Raw genomic sequence first — 24051 nt, 5'->3', positions numbered from 1 at the left:
CAGCGTCCCAGGTGGTCCTTCAGTATTTCCTGCTTCCTCAGCGTCCCAAAGGGTCCTGCAGTATTTCCTGCTTACTCAGAGTCCGTCCCAGGGGGTCCTGCAGTATTTCCTGCTTCCTCAGCGTCCCAGGGGGTCCTGCAGTATTTCCTGTTTCCTCAGCGTCCCAGGGGGTTCTGCAGTATTTCCTGCTTCCTCAGAGTCCCAGGGGGTCCTGCAGTATTTCCTGCTTCCTCAGCGTCCCCGAGGGTCCTGCAGTATTTCCTGCTTCCTCAGAGTCCGTCCCAGGGGGTCCTGCAGTATTTCCTGCTTCCTCAGAGTCCGTCCCAGGGGGTTCTGCAGTATTTCCTGCTTCCTCAGCGTCCCAGGTGGTCCTTCAGTATTTCCTGCTTCCTCAGCGTCCCCGAGGGTCCTGCAGTATTTCCTGCTTCCTCAGCGTCCCAGGGGGTCCTGCAGTATTTCCTGCTTCCTCAGCGTCCCAGGGGGTCCTGCAGTATTTCCTGCTTCCTCAGCGTCCCAGGGGGTCCTGCAGTATTTCCTGCTTCCTCAGCGTCCCAGGGGGTCCTGCAGTATTTCCTGCTTCCTCAGCGTCCCAGGGGGTCCTGCAGTATTTCCTGCTTCCTCAGCGTCCCAGGGGGTCCTGCAGTATTTCCTGCTTCCTCAGCGTCCGTCCTAGGGGGTCCTGCAGTATTTCCTGCTTCCTCAGAGTCCGTCCCAGGGGGTCCTGCAGTATTTCCTGCTTCCTCAGCGTCCGTCCCAGAGGGTCCTGCAGTATTTCCTGCTTCCTCAGAGTCCGTCCCAGGGGGTCCTGCAGTATTTCCTGCTTCCTCAGAGTCCGTCCCAGGGGGTCCTGCAGTATTTCCTGCTTCCTCAGCGTCCGTCCCAGGGGGTCCTGCAGTATTTCCTGCTTCCTCAGCGTCCCAGGGGGTCCTGCAGTATTTCCTGCTTCCTCAGCGTCCGTCCCAGGGGGTCCTGCAGTATTTCCTGCTTCCTCAGCGTCCGTCCCAGGGGGTCCTGCAGTATTTCCTGCTTCCTCAGCGTCCCAGGGGGTCCTGCAGTATTTCCTGCTTCCTCAGCGTCCGTCCCAGGGGGTCCTGCAGTATTTCCTGCTTCCTCAGCGTCCGTCCCAGGGGGTCCTGCAGTATTTCCTGCTTCCTCAGCGTCCGTCCCAGGGGGTCCTGCAGTATTTCCTGCTTCCTCAGCGTCCGTCCCAGGGGGTCCTGCAGTATTTCCTGCTTCCTCAGAGTCCCAGGGGGTCCTGCAGTATTTCCTGCTTCCTCAGAGTCCCAGGGGGTCCTGCAGTATTTCCTGCTTCCTCAGCGTCCCAGGGGGTCCTGCAGTATTTCCTGCTTCCTCAGCGTCCGTCCCAGGGGGTCCTGCAGTATTTCCTGCTTCCTCAGCGTCCCAGGGGGTCCTGCAGTATTTCCTGCTTCCTCAGCGTCCGTCCCAGGGGGTCCTGCAGTATTTCCTGCTTCCTCAGCGTCCGTCCCAGGGGGTCCTGCAGTATTTCCTGCTTCCTCAGAGTCCCAGGGGGTCCTGCAGTATTTCCTGCTTCCTCAGAGTCCGTCCCAGGGGGTCCTGCAGTATTTCCTGCTTCCTCAGCGTCCGTCCCAGGGGGTCCTGCAGTATTTCCTGCTTCCTCAGCGTCCGTCCCAGGGGGTCCTGCAGTATTTCCTGCTTCCTCAGAGTCCCAGGGGGTCCTGCAGTATTTCCTGCTTCCTCAGAGTCCCAGGGGGTCCTGCAGTATTTCCTGCTTCCTCAGCGTCCGTCCCAGGGGGTCCTGCAGTATTTCCTGCTTCCTCAGCGTCCCAGGGGGTCCTGCAGTATTTCCTGCTTCCTCAGCGTCCCAGGGGGTCCTGCAGTATTTCCTGCTTCCTCAGCGTCCGTCCCAGGGGGTCCTGCAGTATTTCCTGCTTCCTCAGCGTCCGTCCCAGGGGGTCCTGCAGTATTTCCTGCTTCCTCAGCGTCCCAGGGGGTCCTGCAGTATTTCCTGCTTCCTCAGCGTCCCAGGGGGTCCTGCAGTATTTCCTGCTTCCTCAGCGTCCGTCCCAGGGGGTCCTGCAGTATTTCCTGCTTCCTCAGCGTCCGTCCCAGGGGGTCCTGCAGTATTTCCTGCTTCCTCAGCGTCCGTCCCAGGGGGTCCTGCAGTATTTCCTGCTTCCTCAGCGTCCGTCCCAGGGGGTCCTGCAGTATTTCCTGCTTCCTCAGAGTCCCAGGGGGTCCTGCAGTATTTCCTGCTTCCTCAGAGTCCGTCCCAGGGGGTCCTGCAGTATTTCCTGCTTCCTCAGAGTCCCAGGGGGTCCTGCAGTATTTCCTGCTTCCTCAGAGTCCCAGAGTAAGGAATGGGTAAAGGACATCATGATGGTTTTCCAGTGAAAGGATCCTTCTTGAGGTGAGTGGTGTTAGCCCATCCTTAAGCAAACTGATCACGGTGCAAGAACTTGGGCAGGGACTCCCTGCAGACATGGTGCACTGACTTTTGTGGTGCTGTTCTTTGCCCTCCATCTCAGAGCGCTCAGTTCCAGTATCCCAAACGAAGGCCATTTCCAGGAGGGCTGCCAGGCTCAGGCTCCTAGTGAACCAGCACTGCTTGGTTCGGCACGGTCCCCTCAGAGGCCCCTGACCTTTCGGAGAATCCTCCTTACAGACGTCCCAACCAAGTCCCGTGCTTGGGAGAGCTATGTCACTATTTTCTCGGTTTTCAAATGGACACTGCGGGCCACATCCTGGACCAAATCACGTGTGGGGAGGGGGGGCCACAACTCATCCTTTGAGAACTGATGGTGGCCTTGCCTGTTGTGCCCCCCCTGCGGCCCCACCCCCACTTCCGGTTTTTAGAAAATTCATCTTTTACCTGTTTCATGAATAAAATATCTCCTCTGAGGATTTTAATTCTTTCCCCTAAGTTTTCATTGTGTGTGTGTGTGTGTGTGTGTGTGTGTGTTTTTTTTTTTTTTTTTTTGAGAGAGAGAGAGACAGAGAGACATCGATTTGTTGTTCCACTTACTTACGCACTCATTGGTTGATTCTTACACGTGCCCTGACTAGAGATTGAACCTGCAGCCTTGGCATATGAGGGGGATGCTCTAACGAGCTAAGCTCCTACCGTGCCAGGGCCTCTGAGTTTTCACCTCTGCGTGTATTTTTTGGTTTTCCACATTGCATTTATTTTTTTATTTGTTTTGGTTTACATTACTTTTCTCTCATGCCTTTTGATCTTGGCTATCAGCCCATATTTAAGAGTGTGGTGTCTTGTTTTCAGTTTTGTCTTCTCTCTCACTTTCACTGATAGCCGGTGTGCCGGCGCTGACCCGCAGGCCCTGAGCGATGAGCGATTACTCTGACACACGTTTCTGTGAAAGAGATGCTGAGGCGCTACTTGGCTGTCGCCCCCAAGTAGCGCCAAGTAGCCCTGTTCGCCTGCCGCCTTTGGCTTTTATTGTCATAACAGCTTGAACTAAAATTAACCTCTCGATACAGATACAATCAGCAGGGTAAGTATCCTTGAGAAAGCACATGCTTCTACAAGGTCGGGTGTTTAAAGACTAAACCTAGAGATTCTAGCAAAACACCCCGGGGGATCGGACTTGTTTGGAAAAGTCAAGGTAGGGGCTGCTGCCTTCGGCAGGGTCCCCTCAGAGGCCCCTGACCTTTCGGAGAATCCTCCTTACAGACATTCCAACCAAGTCCCGTGCTGCCCCAGCCGGTGCTGCCAGCAGTGGAGTCTTTATGGAACTCTGTAGTGTATTATAGGTTGCTTTTCCCACTGCGAGCATAGGATTCAGCTTTCATGGGCTTGCTGAATCAGTTCTACTTGTTTGCTTTCCAGCTTCCAAACTTTTGTTGCTGATGTCTCCTCTCCTGTTTTGTTTGTTCCTGTGTACTTTGACTCTACAATAAACAATCGTGTCTGTCATTTAAGGGTTTTAGAAAAGATCAGAGGGGTGTGTGTGTGTGTGTGTGTGTGTGTGTGTGTGTGTGTAATCTAAGTCTGGGTTCAGCAAGCTATGGTTCCAGTGCAAAATTCATCCCTTTCTTATTTCTAGTTCAGTGGTCGGCAAACTCATTAGTCAACAGAGCCAAATATCAACAGTACAATGATTGAAATTTCTTTTGAGAGCCAAATTTTTAAACTTAAACTATATAAGTAGGTACATTGTTGTTAACTTAATTAGGGTACTCCTACGGCTTAGGAAGAGCCACACTCAAGGGGCCAAAGAGCCGCATGTGGCTCGCGAGCCACAGTTTGCCGACCACTGTTCTAGGGCATCAGTACTAAAACTTCCCCATGCCCCAAGCTCACATTTGCTTTCAGTTTCAGCACATGCCTACTTCCATTTTTTATTCCGGCTGCTTCTGTTGCATGCACAGGTATTTGTAAGCATTGCCACCCTTCCTGCATTGCCCCACCTCCTAGAGGGCAGTGGCTAGTAGGATTCCAGCTACTCCCAGACTTGTTGGTCTCCCTGTGGGTACTGATGTCCCAGCGGTTGCCATGCCCCTGATCCTCAGCCAAGTGCCTTTTGTCTCCTGAATGACAGAGCAGTTTCTTTCTCAATGTAATGGTGACTCACTTTTTAAAAATAGTCTTTGATGTGTCAGAGCCTTTTTTGAAAATCTAAACAGATTGTATTGACTAGTTCCCTTTTAGTCAGATGCCTTTTTACCTTCTGAAAGTGGTGATGTAGTCATTAGGTATGATTTTACCTTCCCAAACCCACACAGCCCTCACTTTCCATGCTTCAGTGCTTTTCCTTAGATGTTCCCACCCTCCCAGCACAGCCTGTCCTACCAGGTCATCCCATCCCCGCTCACATACTCTCTCCTCCTCGTCTTCCCAGGTTCTCCCAGCGAAAATTCTTTCTCTTGCATCTGAACTCCTATAGCAACGTTAAAGGCTTGTGATGCCATTACTTCTCTCTCTGTATTATCCTCTTAAGAGTTCATGAATTCATGTCCGGGACCATGCTTAATCATGTCATACAGTCTGTTGAGCCTAGTAAGAACTCCATGTATGTTTGGTAAGTTAAATTAATGAGATAAATCTAAGGAAAAACTTCTTGAAAAAAATCTACTCTATCAGTAGCCTCCACTTAACTCATTCATAGCGGCATCCCCAAAGTCTGATCATTGCAGAGAATTGTTCCCACTAAAGTTACAAATGCCTTTCTAGTGAAGAATTCTGGGACATCTTTTCATCCATCAGCTTCTTCCACCTCTTTGCCACCTTTGAATATACCTTTCTGTAACCAGTTCTCACCACCCCTGGCTTCCTCTATCTTTTTTATTACTTCACTGATTTTGTTCTTTATGCCACATTCCCATAAATTAATGCTTTTTAAAATTTCTCTGTCCTCTCTTTTTTTTTTCCTCTCTCTCTCTTTCTCTCTATGTATCTTCAGGAATCTCATTAATCAGGTTTTGTTTGTTTGAGATTGGGGTTAGGGAAGAAATTGAGGGGCTTAAATGAGGGGTTAGTTTCTCTCAGGATCTAAGCAATGGAGAAAGTAAAATAAGACACAGGTAGCTATATGGCTACTAATAAACTGTTGCCAGGATAGTCCATTTAGTTCCCACACAGCAATCAAAGTTTATATTGAAAATATAAATAAGATTATGTTACTCCCCTGGTTTTCAGCAGAAGTTTTTCACTGCTGTTGAGATACAATGCAGACATCTTTCTATGGCCTCCTCTGCTCGGCCTCCTATGGGTCTGCTTCCTGTTTGCCTCTCTGATCTTATTTCCCACCCTTCTTGTGTTTCCCACACTCTGTGTTCCAGCCACACTGGTCGTCTCTCTGTTCCTTAAATGCACCACAACTTACTTTTCCTTCTGCATAGAATTCTTTTACCCTTGATCTTTTCTTGGCTGGCTCCTGTCTTCAGGTCTCAGCCCGTATGTCACTTCCTCAGAGAATCCTTACCGAAACACCCTATCTAGTATTGCCTGTACTTCCACCCTCGGCCACTATTACATTGTTGAATAGTCTTCATACTTATCACTGTCAGAAATTACTTTATTCATTTATATGTTTACTTGTTTGTTTTATTTTATTTTATTGATTTTTTTAGAGATAGAGGAGGGGAGAGGGATAGAGAGATAGAAACATTGATGACAGAGAAACATTGATGAGCTGCTTCCTGCATGCCCCCCCCACAGGGGATCAAGCCCGCAACCTGGGCAAATGCCCTGACCAGGAACTGAACCAGTGGCCTTTCTTGGTTCCTGGCTCAATACTCAACCACTGAGCTATACCAATCGTGCTGTTTATTTGTTTGTTTTAACCTCCCAGACCAAATTATAAATTTCTTTAAAAAAAAAATATTTCGCCCTAACTGGTTTGGCTCAGTGGAGAGAGCGTCAGCCTGCGGATTAAAAGGTCCCAGGTTCGATTCAGGTCAAGGGCATGTACCTTGGTTGCGGGCACATCCCCAGTAGGAGGTGTGCAGGAGGCAGCTGATCGATGTTTCTCTCTCATTGATGTTTCTAACTCTCTATCCCTCTCCCTTCTCCTCTGTAAAAAATCAATAAAATATATAAAAAAAGATAAGCTCTGCAAACCAACATTAGTGAACATACATTAGTGAATATACATTAGTGAATATACATAGTGAACCAACATTAGTGAATATACATTCTGCTTAATATATATATATATATATATATATATATATATATATGTATATATATTTCTTTATTGATTTCAGAGAGGAAGAGAGAAGAGAGAGAGAAACATCAATGATGAGAGAGAATCATTGATCGGCTGCCTCCCGCACACCCCCCACTGGGGATTGAGCCACAACCCAGGCATGTGCCCTCAGCTGGAATCGAACCTGGGACCCTTCAGTCCACAGGCTGATGCTCTATCCACTGAGCCAAGCCGGCCAGGGCTATAAATTTCTTGAGAGTAGGAATATTCTTGTTCTTGCTTATGATTATATCCCCAAGTCTAGTGTGAAATACAGTAGTTGCTTAATAAATATGTTAAATTAATGAACAGAGAAATATCTTTTTCATTACTTCCATCCCTATATGTTATACTTAGCTTTTCTCTCTAGCTTTATTGTGATATAATTGACAGATAACATTGTGTAAGTTTAAGGTGTACGATACGATGATTTAATATACAAATATATATATATTTATATATATAAAGTATGCAGATTAGGCTGGGATGCTGTATCGGGTAACAACCACACAGGAGGAGGTTGCGCGCTCAGGTGAGGCCCAGAGCGGAGACAGAGACAGAGACGGGGCCGGTGAGCTGCCGTGCCCTGGCTCTCACCGGCCCCCCAGAGCCAGAGCAGACAGGGATGGGGGACTGGCCCGCAGCCTTCTCGGCTGAGCGCAGGCCTGGAGAGGAGACAGCGGGCCCACCTCCCATGGAAGCAGCGCAGCTCCCTCCCCGCTCCCGTGGGCACCAGCGGCTTGCTTCCACCTCCCGCGGAAGCTGCACCTGCACAGCTTCCGTGGAAGCAGTGCGGCTCCCGGTGGCACGCTGCGGTTCCCGCTGGCTCCTGCGTAAGTGGTGGGCGGCCTACTGCGCTCGATATCACACAATGGGCTACTAGTCGTATCTAATAAAAGAGATACATGGTAATTAGCCGTACCTCTGCTACCATTCCCATTGGCTAATCAGCGAGATATGCAAATTAACTGCCAGCCAAGATGTCGGCCGACAGCCAGGCAGCTTGAAGCGAACATGAGGCTTGCTTGCTTCAGTGACAGAGGAAGCCAAAGTTCCCTGCCTGCCGCTGCTGGCCTCTGAGCTTGCAGTTTGAAACATTGTTGCAAATATAGAAACTAAACAAAACCCCAGAAACCTGCTTTCAGCAAGCCGGGATCTCAGAGCTGGAGTTGAAACAGTGTTTCGATTATAGAACCCAAACAAACCAGATACCTGCTTTCAGCAGCCGAGGCCTCAGAGCTGGAGCCAAGCCTCAGAGCTAAAGCTGGCCCAGAATAAAAGAAAAAAAGGAGCGGTTGGGAGCTTCAGTCACCCGCCAGCCTGAAAACAGCCCTCAGCCCCTCACCCAGACTGGCCAGGCACCCCAGTGGGGACCCCCACCGTGAAGGGGGTGTGACTAGCTGTAAACAGCCATCATCCCCTCATCCAGGCTGGCTAGGCACCCAAGCGGGACCCCCACCCTGATCCGGGACACCCTTCAGGGCAAACCAGCCGGCCCCCACCCGTGCACCAGGCCTCTATCCTATATACTAAAAGGGTAATATGCCTCACAGCACCAGGATCAGTGGAGCCACAAGGCCTCCCAGCACCGGGATCAGCGTGACAGGGGGCAGCGCCCAAACCCCCTGATCGCCTTGTGGCTCTGTGTGTGACAGGGGGTGGGGCCACAAACTCCCTATCCGCCCTGCTCTGTTTGTGACAGGGGAAGGCACCCCAACCCCCTGATCAGCCCTGCTCTGTGCCTGATAGGGGGGAGCTCCCCAACCCCCTGATCGCCCTGCGGCTCTGTGTGTGACAGGGTGCAGCGCCCCAACCCCCTGATCGGCCCTGCTCTGTGTGTGACGGGGTAGAGCCATAACCTCCCCATCGGCCCTGCCCTGAGTGTGACAGTGGCGGCGCCCCAACCCCCTGATCGGCCCTGCTCTATGGGTGATAGAGGGCGGCGCCCCAACCGCCCCCCACGGGCCCTGCTCTGTGTGTGATGAGGTAGAGCCATAACCTCCCCATCGGCCCTGCCCTGAGTATGACAGGGTGCGGCGCCCCAACCCCCTGATCCGCCCTGCTCTGTGTGTGACAGGGGGTGGTGCCCCAATTCCCCTATCGGCCCTACCCTGTGAGTGACAGGGGGGAGCTCCTCAACCCCCTGATCGGCCCCGTTCTGTGCGTGACGGGGGGAGCTCCCCAACCCCCTGATCCGCCCTGCTCTGTGCGTGACAGGGAGTGGCACCACAACCTCCCCATCGACCCTGCCTTGAGTGTGACGGGGCGGCGCCCCAACTCCCCAATCAGCCCTGCTCTGAGCCCGACCAGGGGCTGCACCTAGGGATTGGGCCTGCCCTCTGCCACCCGGAAGCAGGCCTAAGCCAGCAGGTCGTTATCTCCTGAGGGGTCCCAGACTGCGAGAGGGCACAGGCCGGGCTGAGGGACCCTCCCTCCCCCCCGAATGCACAAATTTTTGTGCACCGGGCCTCTAGTATATAATAAAATGATTACATTACCACAATAAGGTTAGTTAGCACATCCATCACCTTACATCGTTACCTTTGTGTGTGTGTGTGTATACGTGTGTCAAGAACATTTAAGATCTCTCTTAACAGATTTCAAGTGTACAATACAGTTTTATTAACTATAGAATGCTTAGCTTTACATGTGCTTTTATTTTACCTGTTGGCTACTTAAGGGGAGTTTTTGAAAATGCTTGCATCTCTAAGACATAGACATGGTAGCTAGCAGAATATACGTGTTGAATGTATACCATGACAGGTGAGATCTGAAAATGGAGCTTGTTCACTGCATAATTGGAGCTTTGCAAGCCTCTCCAATGACTGGAAAGACTGAGCCCCATTCTTCATACTTTCTTTATGTTCCTTTTATCCACTTCAGAAACCAGACTCAGGAAACATCTGACCATAATAAAAGATTTCCAGTAAATGCTAGGTTTCCTCATTGGACAAAGTCATGTGCAGCAATGCTCTGTTGGACTTTGGTCTGGAATTCTGTTCGGTCACCTGTTAACACACCACATGGCCACCTCTGGCCTGTGAACCAGGAACAGCTGGAGCCGGGGCTGCTTGAATGAAAACAACATATTCGTTAGCCTGAGAAGTCTGATTATTCTTGCTCTGTTTCTTGCAAAACAAACTTCTCACCTTGTTGAATACTGAATTCTCTCTGTTGTTGTCAAAGTGGTTTATAACTAAAGTGATCTTACATGCTTTAGAATAAACACAAATAATAATTGGCCAAACGAATTCTCAAGTCTGTGGCTTTAATGCTCAAAGTGACACCAAAACTGACACAAAACATGAATATGTCACAAACTTCCTTCAGAAATTTCTACTCTCTTATTTGCATCTTCTGCAGTTTAAAGACACAACCCGCTGCCACTGGGAATGACATTTGTGGAAACTCTGACTTTTCATCTGCTTGGTGTTTGCATTCCCATGTCACACTTTATTTTAAGTGGATATTAACTCGTCTGTCTTCCTTGGCTGGAAGGCAAAAACGGTCTCTTACTTTGGCTCCCTACCTCTAGTGCAGGCATACCTCGAAGATACGGCAGGTTTGGTTCCAAACCGCTGCAGTAAAGAACACCACAATAAAGCAAGTTGCAGTCTCTTCGCTGATGGAGGGACTTGCCTTCAGTTTGCAGAAAGACACAATAGCCCTTGCCGAGCGGCTCAGCTGATTAGGGCGCCACCCATGCACCAAAAGGCGGACTCGACTCCAGGTCGGGGCGCATGCCTAGCTTGGGGCTCCGTCCCCAGTCGGGAGTGTAACAGCTGACCAGCGTTCCTCTCTCACATTGATGTTTCTCGCTCGCTCTCTCTCTCTCTCTTAAATCAATAAATAGCACATAAAATGAGGCATGCCAGGACGTAATAGGGACTTGATAATATTTGTGGGAAGGAGGGAAGAATTTTTGAAAAGCTCAGGATATTTAGGAATTGATGCACTGAGGTATATTTAAGTGGCATGTAACAAGGATGCCTCAGGAACTAAGCAGAAGAGCTGCACAGTGAAGGTGGACGAGCACCTTCCATCCTTCTGCATGATGCCAGAGATCAGAGGTTAAAAACCTGGAGCTGGATTAGAGTTCTCTTCTTAACTTTTTCCCCTGATGATGTAACTAATGCATGTTTACTGTAGAAAATTTTCAAGAATACAGAGAAGAAACACCACCTATCATTCTTAGTATTTGCTAACATTGTTATTGTCTTTTTTCTTTTAGTCTTAGGTAAGTTTTAGTCTGTTAGTTAACTTTTAGCCTTTTTTCTTTATGTTTAGATGGAAAAGTTTAAGACGTTATCTCATGACTGCTCGTGAGTACAAAGTGGATAAAATACCATTGGAAAAATACTTGTCAAGTGCAATAAAAATTTGCGATGTTGTTTTTATTGTTGTTAATCTGGGCAGTGAGCTCCTCAGAAAGCCTTTCCTAATCTTCTGGTGAATGTGATCTATCACCTAGAAAGTTCCTTGGGCACTTTTCTTATCCCCCCACACTGATTTGTGGGAATGTTTGTTCCTTCCTAGGATGAGGCCAGTTCAAGGTTGACTTGAATTGAATGAGAATTTATATGCATCATGGATTTCCCCCTAACCTGTGAAATATCACTCAGATGATATCACCTTTGAAAGAAAGCAAGGGCATTTACTAGTTTACTCCTTTGTTTAATATATTGACTGCTCTCTGTGTGTTAGTCACTGAGCTAGGCATCAAAGCCTCAAAATGAACAGACAATGCTTGTCCTCAGGGAACTTGCAGTTTAATGAGAGAAAAAAGAACTAAACAAGGATTATGACACAATATAATAATGCCATAATAGCAGCTCAGTGATGGCCTAGATAAAAGAACACGCAGAATTCATCAGCGGAGGCTTCCAGATGAGGGATGGTTGAGTTGGGTCATATTGGAAACATGGGGTGTTGTTTTCCCATGTGAACAGAACAGTATGTTCCATGTAGAAAATAGGAGGTACACATCTCTTTGGGGGAATGGAAGTAGTTTGGCATATCTAGAACATGAGGTATATTAGAGGTAGCAAATGAGGCAAAATAGTGAAGAACTTGAATGTTAGAGCTTAGACTTTTTGTATAGGCTATGGGGGACCACCGAAGCATTTTAATCAAAAGCAAAGACACAGTGAGGTATACCTTTTAGAAAAATCATGCATCAGTATAAGGATGATGGAAGTGGGCTAAGTTGAAGGTAGGTGTGTGGTTAGGAGGCTATCAGAACAGGCCCGGCAAAAAATAGGCAGATGTCTAGAAACAAATCTATAGAGACGGTAAGAAAATGAGTGGTTGCTTGAGCTTTTTAGAGTGAAGGGAATGTTCTCAATCTTCATGTGGTGATGGTTGCACAGCTCTGTAAACTTTCTGAAAATCACTGAATTGTACACTTAAAATGAGTGAATGTTAGAGTATGTAATTATACCTTAATAAAACTCAGAGAGAGTGACGGTGGGGGGAGCGTCAGGGGCTTCTTTTCTGAAGCAGCAATAGCATTAAGAGGAGACAGATGTGAGAAACGGTGATAAAGACGTATAATTTGTAAGAGTTAGAGGTTGATTGTCTCTCATATGGTGGTCACCTATCTATTCAGCTAAGTGTCCTAATTGTGCTTTCTCAGTTTTGTAAAAAGATGTGGGTTTCAAAGCGTATGGATCTGCCCTTAACTAGCAATACAGAATATCTGCCTCTGGATTATTATAAAAATCATACCCTCTAGTTCTCTGCCACCCACTTCGTCGTAAACACTTGGTTATGGGGGGGAGGGGAGTGTGAAAGATTGCCTGAAGGATATGTGGTCCATTCACTTACCTAGGATTGTTACTCGGCAGTAGTTACTGAGTCCAGATCTTACCCTGGTAACGTAGCAATGAAAAAACAAATACAGTGTCTGTCCTAATGGGGCGTAGAGTCCAGCAGTGGGGATAGATGTTACTTACAGTTATGGTAACTATCGTGTCATATGTCCATGTGCACTAAGAGAAAATGTGATACTAATTGAGATCTGAAGAATAATACTGGGGTGGGGTGTGGCTATAGACACTGGTCCTATAGCCATTCAACTGGCATTCTTTTGTAGTGAGTGAACCATTTGAGTATCATCTCTTTTAAGTCTGGAGTCTCTGAGTGATCCTGGGCCTTAAATTATCTTGGTGTCCCTTTTAATTGTTTTTATTGAACTATACACTGGCTTTATGCCATCATTTCTATTGGTTCATGCTATAAGAAACAGCCATTCAAGATTCACAATTACTTATTATACTAGGAATGTTGTAAAAGATACAGGCTTTGACATCATGTTTCATCTCCCTTAGTTAAAACCCAGGAGAGGAACTTCTTTGTGATCACTGTAGAGTATTTGCTTTTATGTTTTGGTCATTCAGTTGCTCTGAACCACCCTGTTACATCTTGCTCCAGTTCTCCACAAGGGACATTCTCTCAGCCTGCAGTGCCCCGTTCCATTCTTGTTAGGTTCAACCCTTACTTCTCCTTCAGCTGTTAGTTCAAGTGTCACTTCTTTCTAACCAACATCCATTCTCCTTCTAAACTAGGTCTGGTTGCAGACAGAAACTTTCACAGCATTCTTTCCCTTTTTGCTTAATTAGTTTTTAGTTGAGTGATTTGTTGTTTGGTAACTTTTTTTCTCTTCTAGACTGATGACAGGTAGATCCATGAGGGTAGAGACCGCGCTTTTTTTTGCTTGCTGCTGCATCTCAAAGTATAGTATCTTGCACATCGTAGATGCCCAATAAATATTTCCTGAACAGTGAGTGAATGAATGAATGTGGGCACTGAATCTTGTAAGTGTTCGTGTTCTCCTTTGGCTGTTTGGGAGCTCAGGCCTCCTTGATTCTAGCTATAGGGTTTGTATAGGTCCTCATGGCATGCATTTTGTGCACTAACATTTCCCAATTACTTAATGTTTTTCCTTTCTTTGACTTCATTTTTTAAATTCCATTGCGTACTATAAATTCCTAGAGGCCACGTTAAGCCTTTTGGAGAAAAGAAATAATAAACAATTGGGTGTATGGATAAGAAAAGAAAGGGAGAATTCACAGGGAAATGTTAGTGTCTAACTAGATGCAGGAGGGAAGTTTTCTTTTGCTTTTTGAAATTTTATTTTCACTGAGAAAGAAAAAGAAGTAAATCTGTCCCTGATCTGGCAGAAGATGCCTCTGAAGAACTCAGGGCCTGTCTCTGCCCTGAGATGTTCCTCCCTGTGGCAGGAGGCTCGGGCGGGGCTCAGCAGGGCCTCCGGGCCCAGTGGTCGGGTGGGCATGGACCTGTGGAGGCCGTCTGTGCAGCTGGATCCCGTTCCAGTTGATTTCCCTTGGGGAGGGTTTGGGCAGAGCCAGTGGGAGCTTGCTTTCTTACTGTGAGAAGGAGAAAGAAATGAACTTGTCCTCTTGTGTTGCAGATTCAGTGGTTCTATCCTTTGACTCCGCTGGACAAACTCTAGGCTCAGGTACCAGTTCCTTCCCTTCTGTCACCCTTTCAGCACTCAACACTGACCACATTTGAAGTGGAGCCTAAAGAGGTGGGGGTGCCTGGGGGTGGGCAGTGGAATATCTCAGAATTGTGGGGAAGTCTCAGGAGCCTTTCTAGGGAGACATGGTCTGGGAAGCAGAGTGGGATACAACACCCAGAAGACTTTGCTAGTGGCTTTAAAAGTGTGCACTGCAGAGTTTGTAGGAGTGCTCTTCCCTCACTCAGAATGGTCCGGGTTTCTATACAAAGGTATGATTTCTGTCACAGAGAGTTGGGCAGAGGGCGCTGAGAGATGCTAAGCTCTGGGTATGCTGGAGTAGATAACCATCAGGGCCTCCAGCAGAATGCCAGGCTGGTGAGAGCATCGCAGCTTCCTGAGGACACACACCTCACTGCACACTTCCACACACACCCTCCAGGAGGTGCACTCTGTCATGCACTTTTCCTTACTTGCACTCAAGCCAAAACTCATGCAGGCCGGCACACTCCCACTCTTCCCTGTATCTACGGTGCAGCACACACAGATCAGCACACCTGCCCCTTTTACACAAAGTCACCCAGGCTCCTTTGGGCTTGGCTTTTACACGACTGTGCTGTCAGCAGTGAGCGAAAGAGAGGCTACTTTGATTCTTCCGCTTGCTGCCGTTGTGTCCCTGTGGGAGCCCTGGAATGACATTACTTTGTCAGAAAAGCATCTCTGCATTAAGCCTGTGTTTTTTAGTTGAAGGTGGTGGTGGGGGCTGCTTGCAAATAACAGGGTGGCTTTGCTGGCCTACTGAGAACAGTTAATCCTTGAACGCAGTAGATAGATGTTTCACAAAGCAGCCAGGAGGGTCAGGCAGTTGTGGCAGAGAATATGGTCACAGCTACCACTGTTTCCTGAGGACCTCCTGTAAGCCAACAGTGTGCTGAATGCTTTACACACATTGTGCAAGGTACACAGGGTAGCTTTAGTTACAGATAAGAAACGAATGCTGAAAGAGGTGATCTGGACTGATCTCTGTCCGGCTCTGGAGCCTATTCTCTCTCCTTTGCCATCTTTTTTTTTTTTTTTAACATGTTTATATTGATTTTAGGAAAGAGAAAGGGAGAGGGATAGAGAGATGGAAACATCGATGAGAGAGAAACATAGTCAATTGGCTGCCTCCTGCGCATCCCCTACTGGGACTCAAACCAGTGAGCTCGTGGTTCATGGGTCGATGCTCAACCACTGAGCAACACTGGCCCAGCTCTCCTTTGCCATCTTGCAGTCAGTCTCCTGCCTGATATGCTTGAGGTGTCCCCGGTCAAAATGCTGAGACAAGAGAAGTCACTTTAAGACAAAGTGGGCAGATAGTGGTTTTATTCATATAGGAAAGATTAATCAATTTTATTACATTAGAGTTAAGAAATTCTGTTAATTGAAAGATCTATTAAGAGTGAAAAGGCAATCTAGAGTGAAAAAAGGTATTTACAGCACAAATAACCAATCAAGGGCTTGTTTCCAGAATAGAGAACTACAACAAATCAGTAGGAATAAAGAAACAATGCAGTAGAGAAACAAGTAAAAGATCGAATAGGCACTTCACAAAAGAGGAATCCACATGGCCAGTAGACCTATGAAAAGGTGTTTGAGTTAGTATGTAGGGGGATGCAAATTAGAATTACAGTGAGATACTATGACACATATACCAAAATGGCAAAACTTAAAAGGCTTGATGTTCCAGTGTTGGTAACGATGTGGTACAGTGAAAACTGAGTTTCTACTGGCCGGAGGATGAATTGGTTACAACCACTTTGGAAAAGACTAGCTAAATTTGAATATACCCCATGACCTGGCAGTTTCTCCCCTCGAATGGATGATGCTTATATCCACACCAGGATATATGGTCAAGATACATATGTAAGAATCTATCTCTGTCATTGAATGCAGCTAAAGGCCTAGACATAAAGCATTTAGCAGCTATTTGAGGACTCTCAAATATAAATAGTAGCAGATAAATTGAGGGAAAAGACACTGGCAGTGAATTTTTCATTTTTCTTCTGGATCCCATGTCATGGGATCTCTGTGCATGGGATGCTGGTGGTGCATGTCATGGACTTGAGAAAGCCCAAAACCCAGCAGTGGACACCAGGGCACAGAGAGAATTCCAGAAGACCTCTAGCTATGACTGTGGGGCAAGAAAGGGATTCTAACGCACGAACAGAGGGGAAAATCCCAGGGGTTTTTTGTTTTTTTTTAAAAAAAATATATATATATTTTTATTGCTTTCAGAGAGGAAAGGAGAAGGAGAGAGAGAGAAACATTAATGATGAGAGAGAATCATTGATCAGCTGCCTCCTGCAACCCAGGCTTGTGCCCTGACCCAGGATCAAACCCTGACCTCCTGGTTCATAGGTATATGCTCAACCACTGAACCATACCAGCCGGGCCCAAGGGTTGTTTTTTGCTCTGTTCTCTCATGCCCTAGTTCCCAGGCAGTCCCACGGTGGTGGTGGAAGTGCCAGTGGCAGCCATGGGGCTTCAAGCATCTAAAGCAGAGAGGGAAACCTTTCTCTCTAATTAAAGGAGCTGTAATCTTAAGAGGGTGGCATGAAATCTGGTTGCTTTTTTCTCGCTCTGCCTTCTTGCTGCTTGGCCCCAGATTTGGGTATAATTCAGGAAACAGGTGGCAGAATATGGTAACGAAAATCCCAGCTTTCTGGCCAGAGGACTGGGAAGGGGAAGCCCAATGAATTGGAAAGTACAGGAGGAAACAGAGGGAGGTTATCAGGAAAGTGACTCCATGAAGTTGTTGGTGAACTTTCACGCCAACCCCTGAGCTGTGCATGTGATTCTAAAGAGTGCATTTGATTCTAACCAACCTAACAAAGACTTCGAGAACTGAACTTAGGAATAGACCACGGCCTGAGACCCAGAGTGGACGCTGGTGATACATATAGAATATACACCTGAATAGGTTGTGAAAATGGAACTGGTATTGAAACCAAAACCCATAGAAGGCTGCTCAGAACTTGCCACCTAAATCCAACCAGGTTGGTTGATTATCTGGTAAAACAAAAAGTAACATTCTCCACCGGATTTAAACAAGACCTCAGGTTGCATAACATAATATTCAAAACATCAAAAATTAATCATCATATGAAGAACCAAGAAAAATCTCAACTTGCATGGGAAAGACAATCGAGATGCCAGTGCTGAAATGATACAGATGTTGGAATAAGCAGACAAAGACTTGAAAGTAGCTGTTATAAAAATGCTCCCAAAACTAAGGGCAAACACTGTTGAGATGAATGGGAAAGCAGAGTGTTAGCCAAAAAATAAAAAAACCAATAAAAAAGAAAATAAAGAAGAACCAAATAGAGATATAAGAAAAAAATACAGTAACCAAAATTTTTAAAATTCAACTGATAGACTCAACAACAAAATGGAGATGACAGAGGAAAGCATCAGTGAACTTGAAAATAAAGCAATAGAAATAACCAATCTGAACAACAACAACAACAAAAATTTAAAAAGTTGAGCAGAGCCTTGGGGACTTGTGGGACAATACCAGAAGGTTTACCATCTGTGTCATTGGACTCCCAAAAAGAAAGAGTGCTGTACAGAAGAAATATTCGGTGAAATAATGACTAAAAACTTCCCAAATTTGTTGCCCAAGAGGGGCTTATCCTGGGAATGAAAGGTTTAACATTAAAAAAACCAGTCAGTGTAATCTAACTTATTAACTGTCAGAACAGAAACAGATGGTCATGTTGATTGGTGAAGAAAAAGCATCTGACAAACATATACTTTAAAAAAAAAACAACCCACAAAAAACTCTCAGCAAGCTTAGGAGGGAACTTCCTCAGCCTGATGTAGGGCCTCTACGAAAAGCCTATAGCAAACGTCATACTTAATGGTAAAAAAGCTGCCCTCCCCCTAGGTCAGGAGCCACTGCTGAAAGTCCTCACTAGTACAAAAGAAATGAAAAGAATACTGTATTGGAAAGAAAGAAATAACATTAACCCTCCTCATAGGTGACATGATTGTCTACATAGAAAATGCAAGGAATCTAAAAAAAAACACCCACCAACCTCCTAGAACTAATAACCGAGTTTAGCAAGATGACAGGATACAAAGCCCAAACACAAGAAAATTAATTGTATTTCTGTATACTAGCAATGAACAACTAAAAATCAAACATTAAAGAAACATTTTACAGTACCCCCCCAAACCAGAATACTTACGCATACATCTAATGAATTGTATAGTATCTGTATGTTGATACTTGTTCCTTTCCCATTTTTTCTTCCTCATGGACCCAACTCCTGAAGCCACGACCTAGGAATCTCTTGGTTGTTCCTCTTCCTCGCCCCTTTCTGCTTTTTAAAATCTTCACAGTGTGTCCTTGTGCAGCCACTTCCTTCTGGCACCACTGTCCCAGCTACCATCACCTCTCCCGTAGACAAGTGAACATCTAACTGGTTGGTCTCTCTGTGTTCCACTTGTTGCCTCCCGGCAGTCCATTCTCCACATTGTAGCCGGAGTGATCTTTTAAAAATGTAAATCAAATCATATCTTGTTCACACTGGAATCTCTCCAGTGACTCCATGGTTCCCTTAAAATAAATCCAAACTGTGACTTACAGGGCCCTCCCTCGTTGCTGGCGCTTACTTCAGTTTCTCTCTGCGTTAGTCTGTTAGCCCCTACTGACCTCAGACCACATTGGCGCTCCTGCTATTCCATGACTATGCTGGGTCTCTTCCTGCCTCGGGGTCTTTGTAGTTACTGTTTCCTCTACCTAGAACGCTCAGATCTCCTGCTTTGCCTGACTCTCAGGTTTCTGTTCAAATGTCACCTCTGCAGGAAGGCCTTCCCAGACCACTTTATCTGAAGTCGTCTGCTTTCTTGACACCTAGACCTTCTCTGAGAAGGGAGCTCTTTATATCCTTCTCAGCCTTCATCCTTGCTTTAAATTATATGTTTATTTCCTGTGTACTGTCATTCTTCCCTCCCAGGATGGAGGCTTCATTCGGCCAGGGACCTTGCCTATCTTGTTCATCGCGGTGTCCCTGGTACTTAAAACAGTACTAGTGCATAATAGATACTCAGTAAATATTTGTTGAATGAAGAATAGAAAAATAATGTCCATTGCTTAATGAATAAAAAAGGACTACATAAATAATAGCACATCCATGTAGTGGAATACTACAGGGGGCCATTGAAAACGATGCAATTTTATATTTATTGACACAGAAGAGGATATTGTTGAGTGAACAAAACAGGAAAAAACCATGCGTATTGAGGCCACATGTAAGTAAAATTATATATGCACCTTTATACGCGTATTTTTAGAAAGATTTTTGGGAAGATGTTCACCAAAATGTTTGTAGCAATTAACTTTAGATAAGAGTTTCACTTGATTCTTTGTACATTTTTTGCATTTTGATTTTTGCAGTGAGCATGTTACTCCTACAGCTGGGAAAAGTAAAATTATTTTTGTTTGGATGTTGGCATGGGGGAAGGGAGAGGCCTAGCAAGAAGTTCCCGATAAGCCCGGGTCCCCTATGACGAGGGGCCCTCCCTCCAAGCACAGCACAGCTCTTCTGCAGTGTGACACGGCTGGGGAGAGGGACTCTGTCTTGTTTTATGTATTAATTGCTTGGTGGTTATTTATACTTACCTACCTACTAGGTGGCAAGCTCCATAAAATTTAAGGTACAAACTATTTCCTGGCCCAGCTGTCTGTTGTTGTTTAATCCTCACCTGAGGATATGTTTATTGATTTTTTTATTTCTTTTTAGAGAAAGAGAGAGAGACAGAGAGAGAGGGAGAGACAGACAGAGAGAGAAACATCGATTGGCTGCCTCTCATATTCACCCCAACTGGGGACCAAACCTGCACCTAGGTGTGTGCCCTGGCTGAGAATTGAACCCAAGACCTTTCAGTGTATGGGATGAAGTTCCAACCAGCCGAGCCACACCGTGCAGGGCCCAGCTGTTCTTTTGGCATGCTCTTCCTCATAATTCTTTTGCAGGATGCCCTGGCGTGGTCTGGACACACTTAATAATCATGAATCGAATTGAATTCACTGCATGCCCAGCTCTAAACAGCTGCTGTTCTCCCAGGATAGAGGGGAAATTGGTGCATGACCACTTTGCCTTCACCAGGATGGGCTTCTCCCTTCCACTGTCCATTGGCCCAGCAGTGTCACACTGCAGAAGAGCTGTGCTGTGCTTGGAGGGAGGGCTCCTACTCATAGGGGATCCGGGCTTACCGGGAACTTCTTGCTAGGCCTCTCCCTTCCCCCATGCCAACATCCATCCATTTGAGGCTGGGTTTCAGTTTGTGAACCTCCAAGTTATTTACTAGGTCAGTTAATTTAGTCTAGGTCAGCGGATTTTTCTGTGTTTATTTTATAAAACTGCTTTTTCTATTTTAGTTTGTCTTTGATTAATTGATCCTATGTTATGATTTATTTCCCTGACTTGGGATGATGGTGGGAGCTGTTTGCACTTTGGCCAGCCCCTCTCGGGCCTCTGTGGACTCCCACAATTCATGCGTGGGCAGGACTAGGGCCTTGTGACACCACCCTGGGGTGGGGGGTGGGACATAAATAGTAGGTGATCGCTCTCATGGCAGCTGCTCTTCTAATATGAGGGTCGCCTTTTTTCTTTCCTCTGAGTGTCAGTGTGGCATAACATAAAGATGCTTCAGAGTCAGACCTGGGCTGGATCAGCAACATCCCAGCTAGTCCACTTATTGGTTGGGAATATCAAACGTGTTATTTCCTCTCTCTAAATCTGTTTTCCTCATCTGTAAAATGGAGATAATACCTACCTCACAGGGTTGTAAGGAGTAAATTGGGAGTGTAGGCGGAGGTCCTGACTACACTGTATGCTCAACAAATAGTAGTTCCCCTCAGTTTTTCCCTTTGTCTGACATGTCTAACAGTCCATTTGTGACTGTCGCCAACTTCCTCCTCCACCCAAACCATGACGTATATTCCTTAAGTTTAATATAGCTCATGACTTTCATTAGAGACTGTGCAGTGCCATTTCTTCAGAAATGAGGGACCTATTTTGGTTAAGATCGGTCCTCATTCTTTTGCCCTTTGCACTTAGCAATTCATCATAGCTCGGAGGTTGGAGCCAGACACCCTTTTCGAGAAAATCTGGCGGCAGAGCTTCTCCTGCCCAGTGGCCTCTCCTGCCTTCCTGGCTTTGTGTACTCCAATACGAAGCACTGCCGTTTTCTGAGAGAACGAAGTCCATAGTTTTAGTCTGTAAACTAACTTCATAGACCTCAGTAAGAGTCTTCAAACTGGTCTTCGTGGGAAATACGCATTGTTGTCAACAGCAGTAGTTATCTAGTGAGCACCTGCTTTGTGCAAAAGCACGGTGATGGGAATTTATGGTGGTTCTTTAGAACAAAAAAAAGGAAGTAGATCACTGGGGAACAAAATTGCCAGTAGCACTGTTGGCTCATGATGTACACATGTAGTCCCTGAAATTCCATTTTGGGACTCAGTGGCATGAAGGTGAGCCTAGAATAGGACACTGGGTTCAGGGAACCTTCAGGGTCTCCTTTCATCCTGGAATAGGATCTCACTGTTATGTGCTCCCCGCTGTTGACATGAGAGCATAGGTAGAAAGTGGTAACATTTTACACCATGCTGACATAAGCAGGAGGGGACTTAGGCTACCTAAATAGGGCATTGTGAAAACATTTCTAATTTTCTCTACATTGTAGAATTATGATGAGCAAAATGCAATACAAAGTTTTACGGAATATATTAAATGTTGAATAAAAAGGAGCTTATTTCAATATTCATAAATTTGTATGTCAGGTTTTATGCCTCACAGGTGGTCAGTGTTCATAAATGTTCATATGGAAATGTCAGTTTTCATATATGCTTGAAAAGAATATTCATTCTGTACTTGTTGGACGTAAGGTACTCTGTATCAGTTAGTTCACATTTATTCATTGGTCAAATCTTCTAAATTCTCACTGACAGTGAGCCTGTTTTTTTAGTGGTGTATGTGTTTCCATTGTGATGACAGGAGACCCATTGTGTATTTCTTCTTGTGATTCTGTTCATTTTGCCTTATATACAGAGAAGTTCATTATTAGGTACATACACACTTTAGTGCATGGCCTCCTTTTGTTCATGTCCAATTTCTGAACCTCCTAGGACAGTGGTTCTCAACCTGTGGGTCACGACCCCTTTGGGAGTCCAACGACCCTTTCACAGGGGTCGCCTAAGACCATCGGAAAACACATATATAATTACATATTCTTTTTGTGATTAATCACTATGCTTTAATTATGTTCAATTTGTAACAATGAAAATACATCCTGCATATCAGATATTTACATTACGATTCATAACAGTAGCAAAATTACAGTTATGAAGTAGCAACGAAAATAGTTTTATGGTTGGGGATCACCACAACATGAGGAACTGTAAAGGGTCGCGGCATTAGGAAGGTTGAGAACCACTGTCCTAGGAGTTTACATGAGGTAGAACACCAGTTTATCCCTTGAAATGGCAATGGGAGAGTTAATGATTAATTTCAAAGGCTTTAGGTGTCTGAAGAAGCATTTTATGCATTCACAGGTCTGACTGGGTGCAAGTGCAGAAGGAGGAGAGCAGAGATTTGCGTCATTGATGCCCTTTCCACCTGGAGCCAGGCAAAGGACACACATGTGCTCCTCACTCAGGGGTTCTGGTAATGCTGGGCTTTCCAGCCTGGCTGAGACAGGAAGCCTAAACCACCAGACTAAACATCTCTCCTTCGCTGCGTGGCTGCAGACTTGCTGAGTTGGCACCTGGGAGTAGGGTCCCCTCAGAGACTTACACTGCTGGGAGAGCGTAAGTGCACATTGGTGCACACTGTGCCAGGCTGACCTGGGAGTCCCAGAGTCTTCTGTTCTTACTACGGATTTGGGATCAGCGGACTGCCTGGGAGACCTGGGCTTGACTGCCAGCTTCCCCAGGGGTGAATTGTCCCTGAGAGTTGAAACACTCCAAATAGCATTTCCATTGGATAAGCTGAACTCACATCAAGAACACATTTGTAGCCCTAGCCGGTTTGGCTCAGTGGATAGAGCATCGGGCTGGGGACTGAAGGGTCCCAGGTTCGATTCCGGTCAAGGGCATGTACCTTGGTTGCAGGCACATCCCCAGTAGGGGGTGTGCAGGAGGCAGCTGATCGATGCTTCTCTCTCATTGATGTTTCTAACTCTCTATCCCTCTCCCTTCCTCTCTGTAAAAAAATCAATAAAATATATTTTTTTAAAAAAAGAACACATTTGTACACAGTGAGATGCTGTGGGATCCACAGCCTTGCCCAAACCCGACAGTAAGAAGCTGTGCACCTGTACTCGCAGAGCAGCATGCCTGGGCCTTCCTGATCGCTTCTGCTCTAGTTTGCATGTAAGATTATACTTCCACTTTCCTCTGGCTGGGGACTCTGTGAGGAACTGCACAGATTAGACCATCAGTAACAGCTATGACCATGTGGCATATTCAGTAACAGCCTATGAATATGAGAGTAGAGTGCTTGTCAGGTAAGATCCCTGCTGTGTTGGAGATGGGGCAATTGCTGGTTACACAGGAGCCTCTAAAGCAGTGGTTCTCAACCTCCCTAAAGCCGTGACCCTTTACTACAGTTCCTCATGTTGTGGTGATCCCAAATTTCATTGTTACAAATTGAACATAATTAAAGCATAGTGATTAATCACAAAAACAATATGTAATTATATATGTTTTCCAATGGTCTTAGGCGACCCCTGTGAAAGGGTCGTTGGACCCCCAAAGGGGTCGCGACCCACAGGTTGAAAACTGCCGCTCTAAAGCCTTGGTGGAGGAAGTTAAATTTTACGCTTTTATAAATG

The 24051-nt window shown here is 46.1% G+C and overlaps 1 protein-coding gene across 3 annotated transcripts in view; it reads left to right on the top strand.

Annotated features, from left to right (window-relative positions):
• The window catches only part of ST3GAL3 (ST3 beta-galactoside alpha-2,3-sialyltransferase 3), a 182264-nt gene that overhangs the window by 55054 nt on the left and 103159 nt on the right, over positions 1-24051 (top strand). For 2 of the 3 annotated variants that reach the window (XM_036347769.1, XM_036347767.1), the window contains exon 3: positions 14119-14166. The exons of the other annotated variant lie outside the window; for it this stretch is intronic. In XM_036347769.1, coding sequence (XP_036203662.1) covers positions 14119-14166 — 48 coding nt within the window. The remainder of the gene's footprint in view (positions 1-14118; positions 14167-24051) is intronic. 3 annotated transcript variants of the gene reach the window in all.

This window comes from Myotis myotis, unplaced genomic scaffold, assembly GCF_014108235.1.
Source record: "Myotis myotis isolate mMyoMyo1 unplaced genomic scaffold, mMyoMyo1.p scaffold_m19_p_2, whole genome shotgun sequence".
In the NCBI taxonomy this organism is placed as follows: Eukaryota; Metazoa; Chordata; class Mammalia; order Chiroptera; family Vespertilionidae; genus Myotis; species Myotis myotis.
Note: the sequence above shows the minus strand (reverse complement) of the source record. Positions and strands in the feature narration are given on the sequence as shown.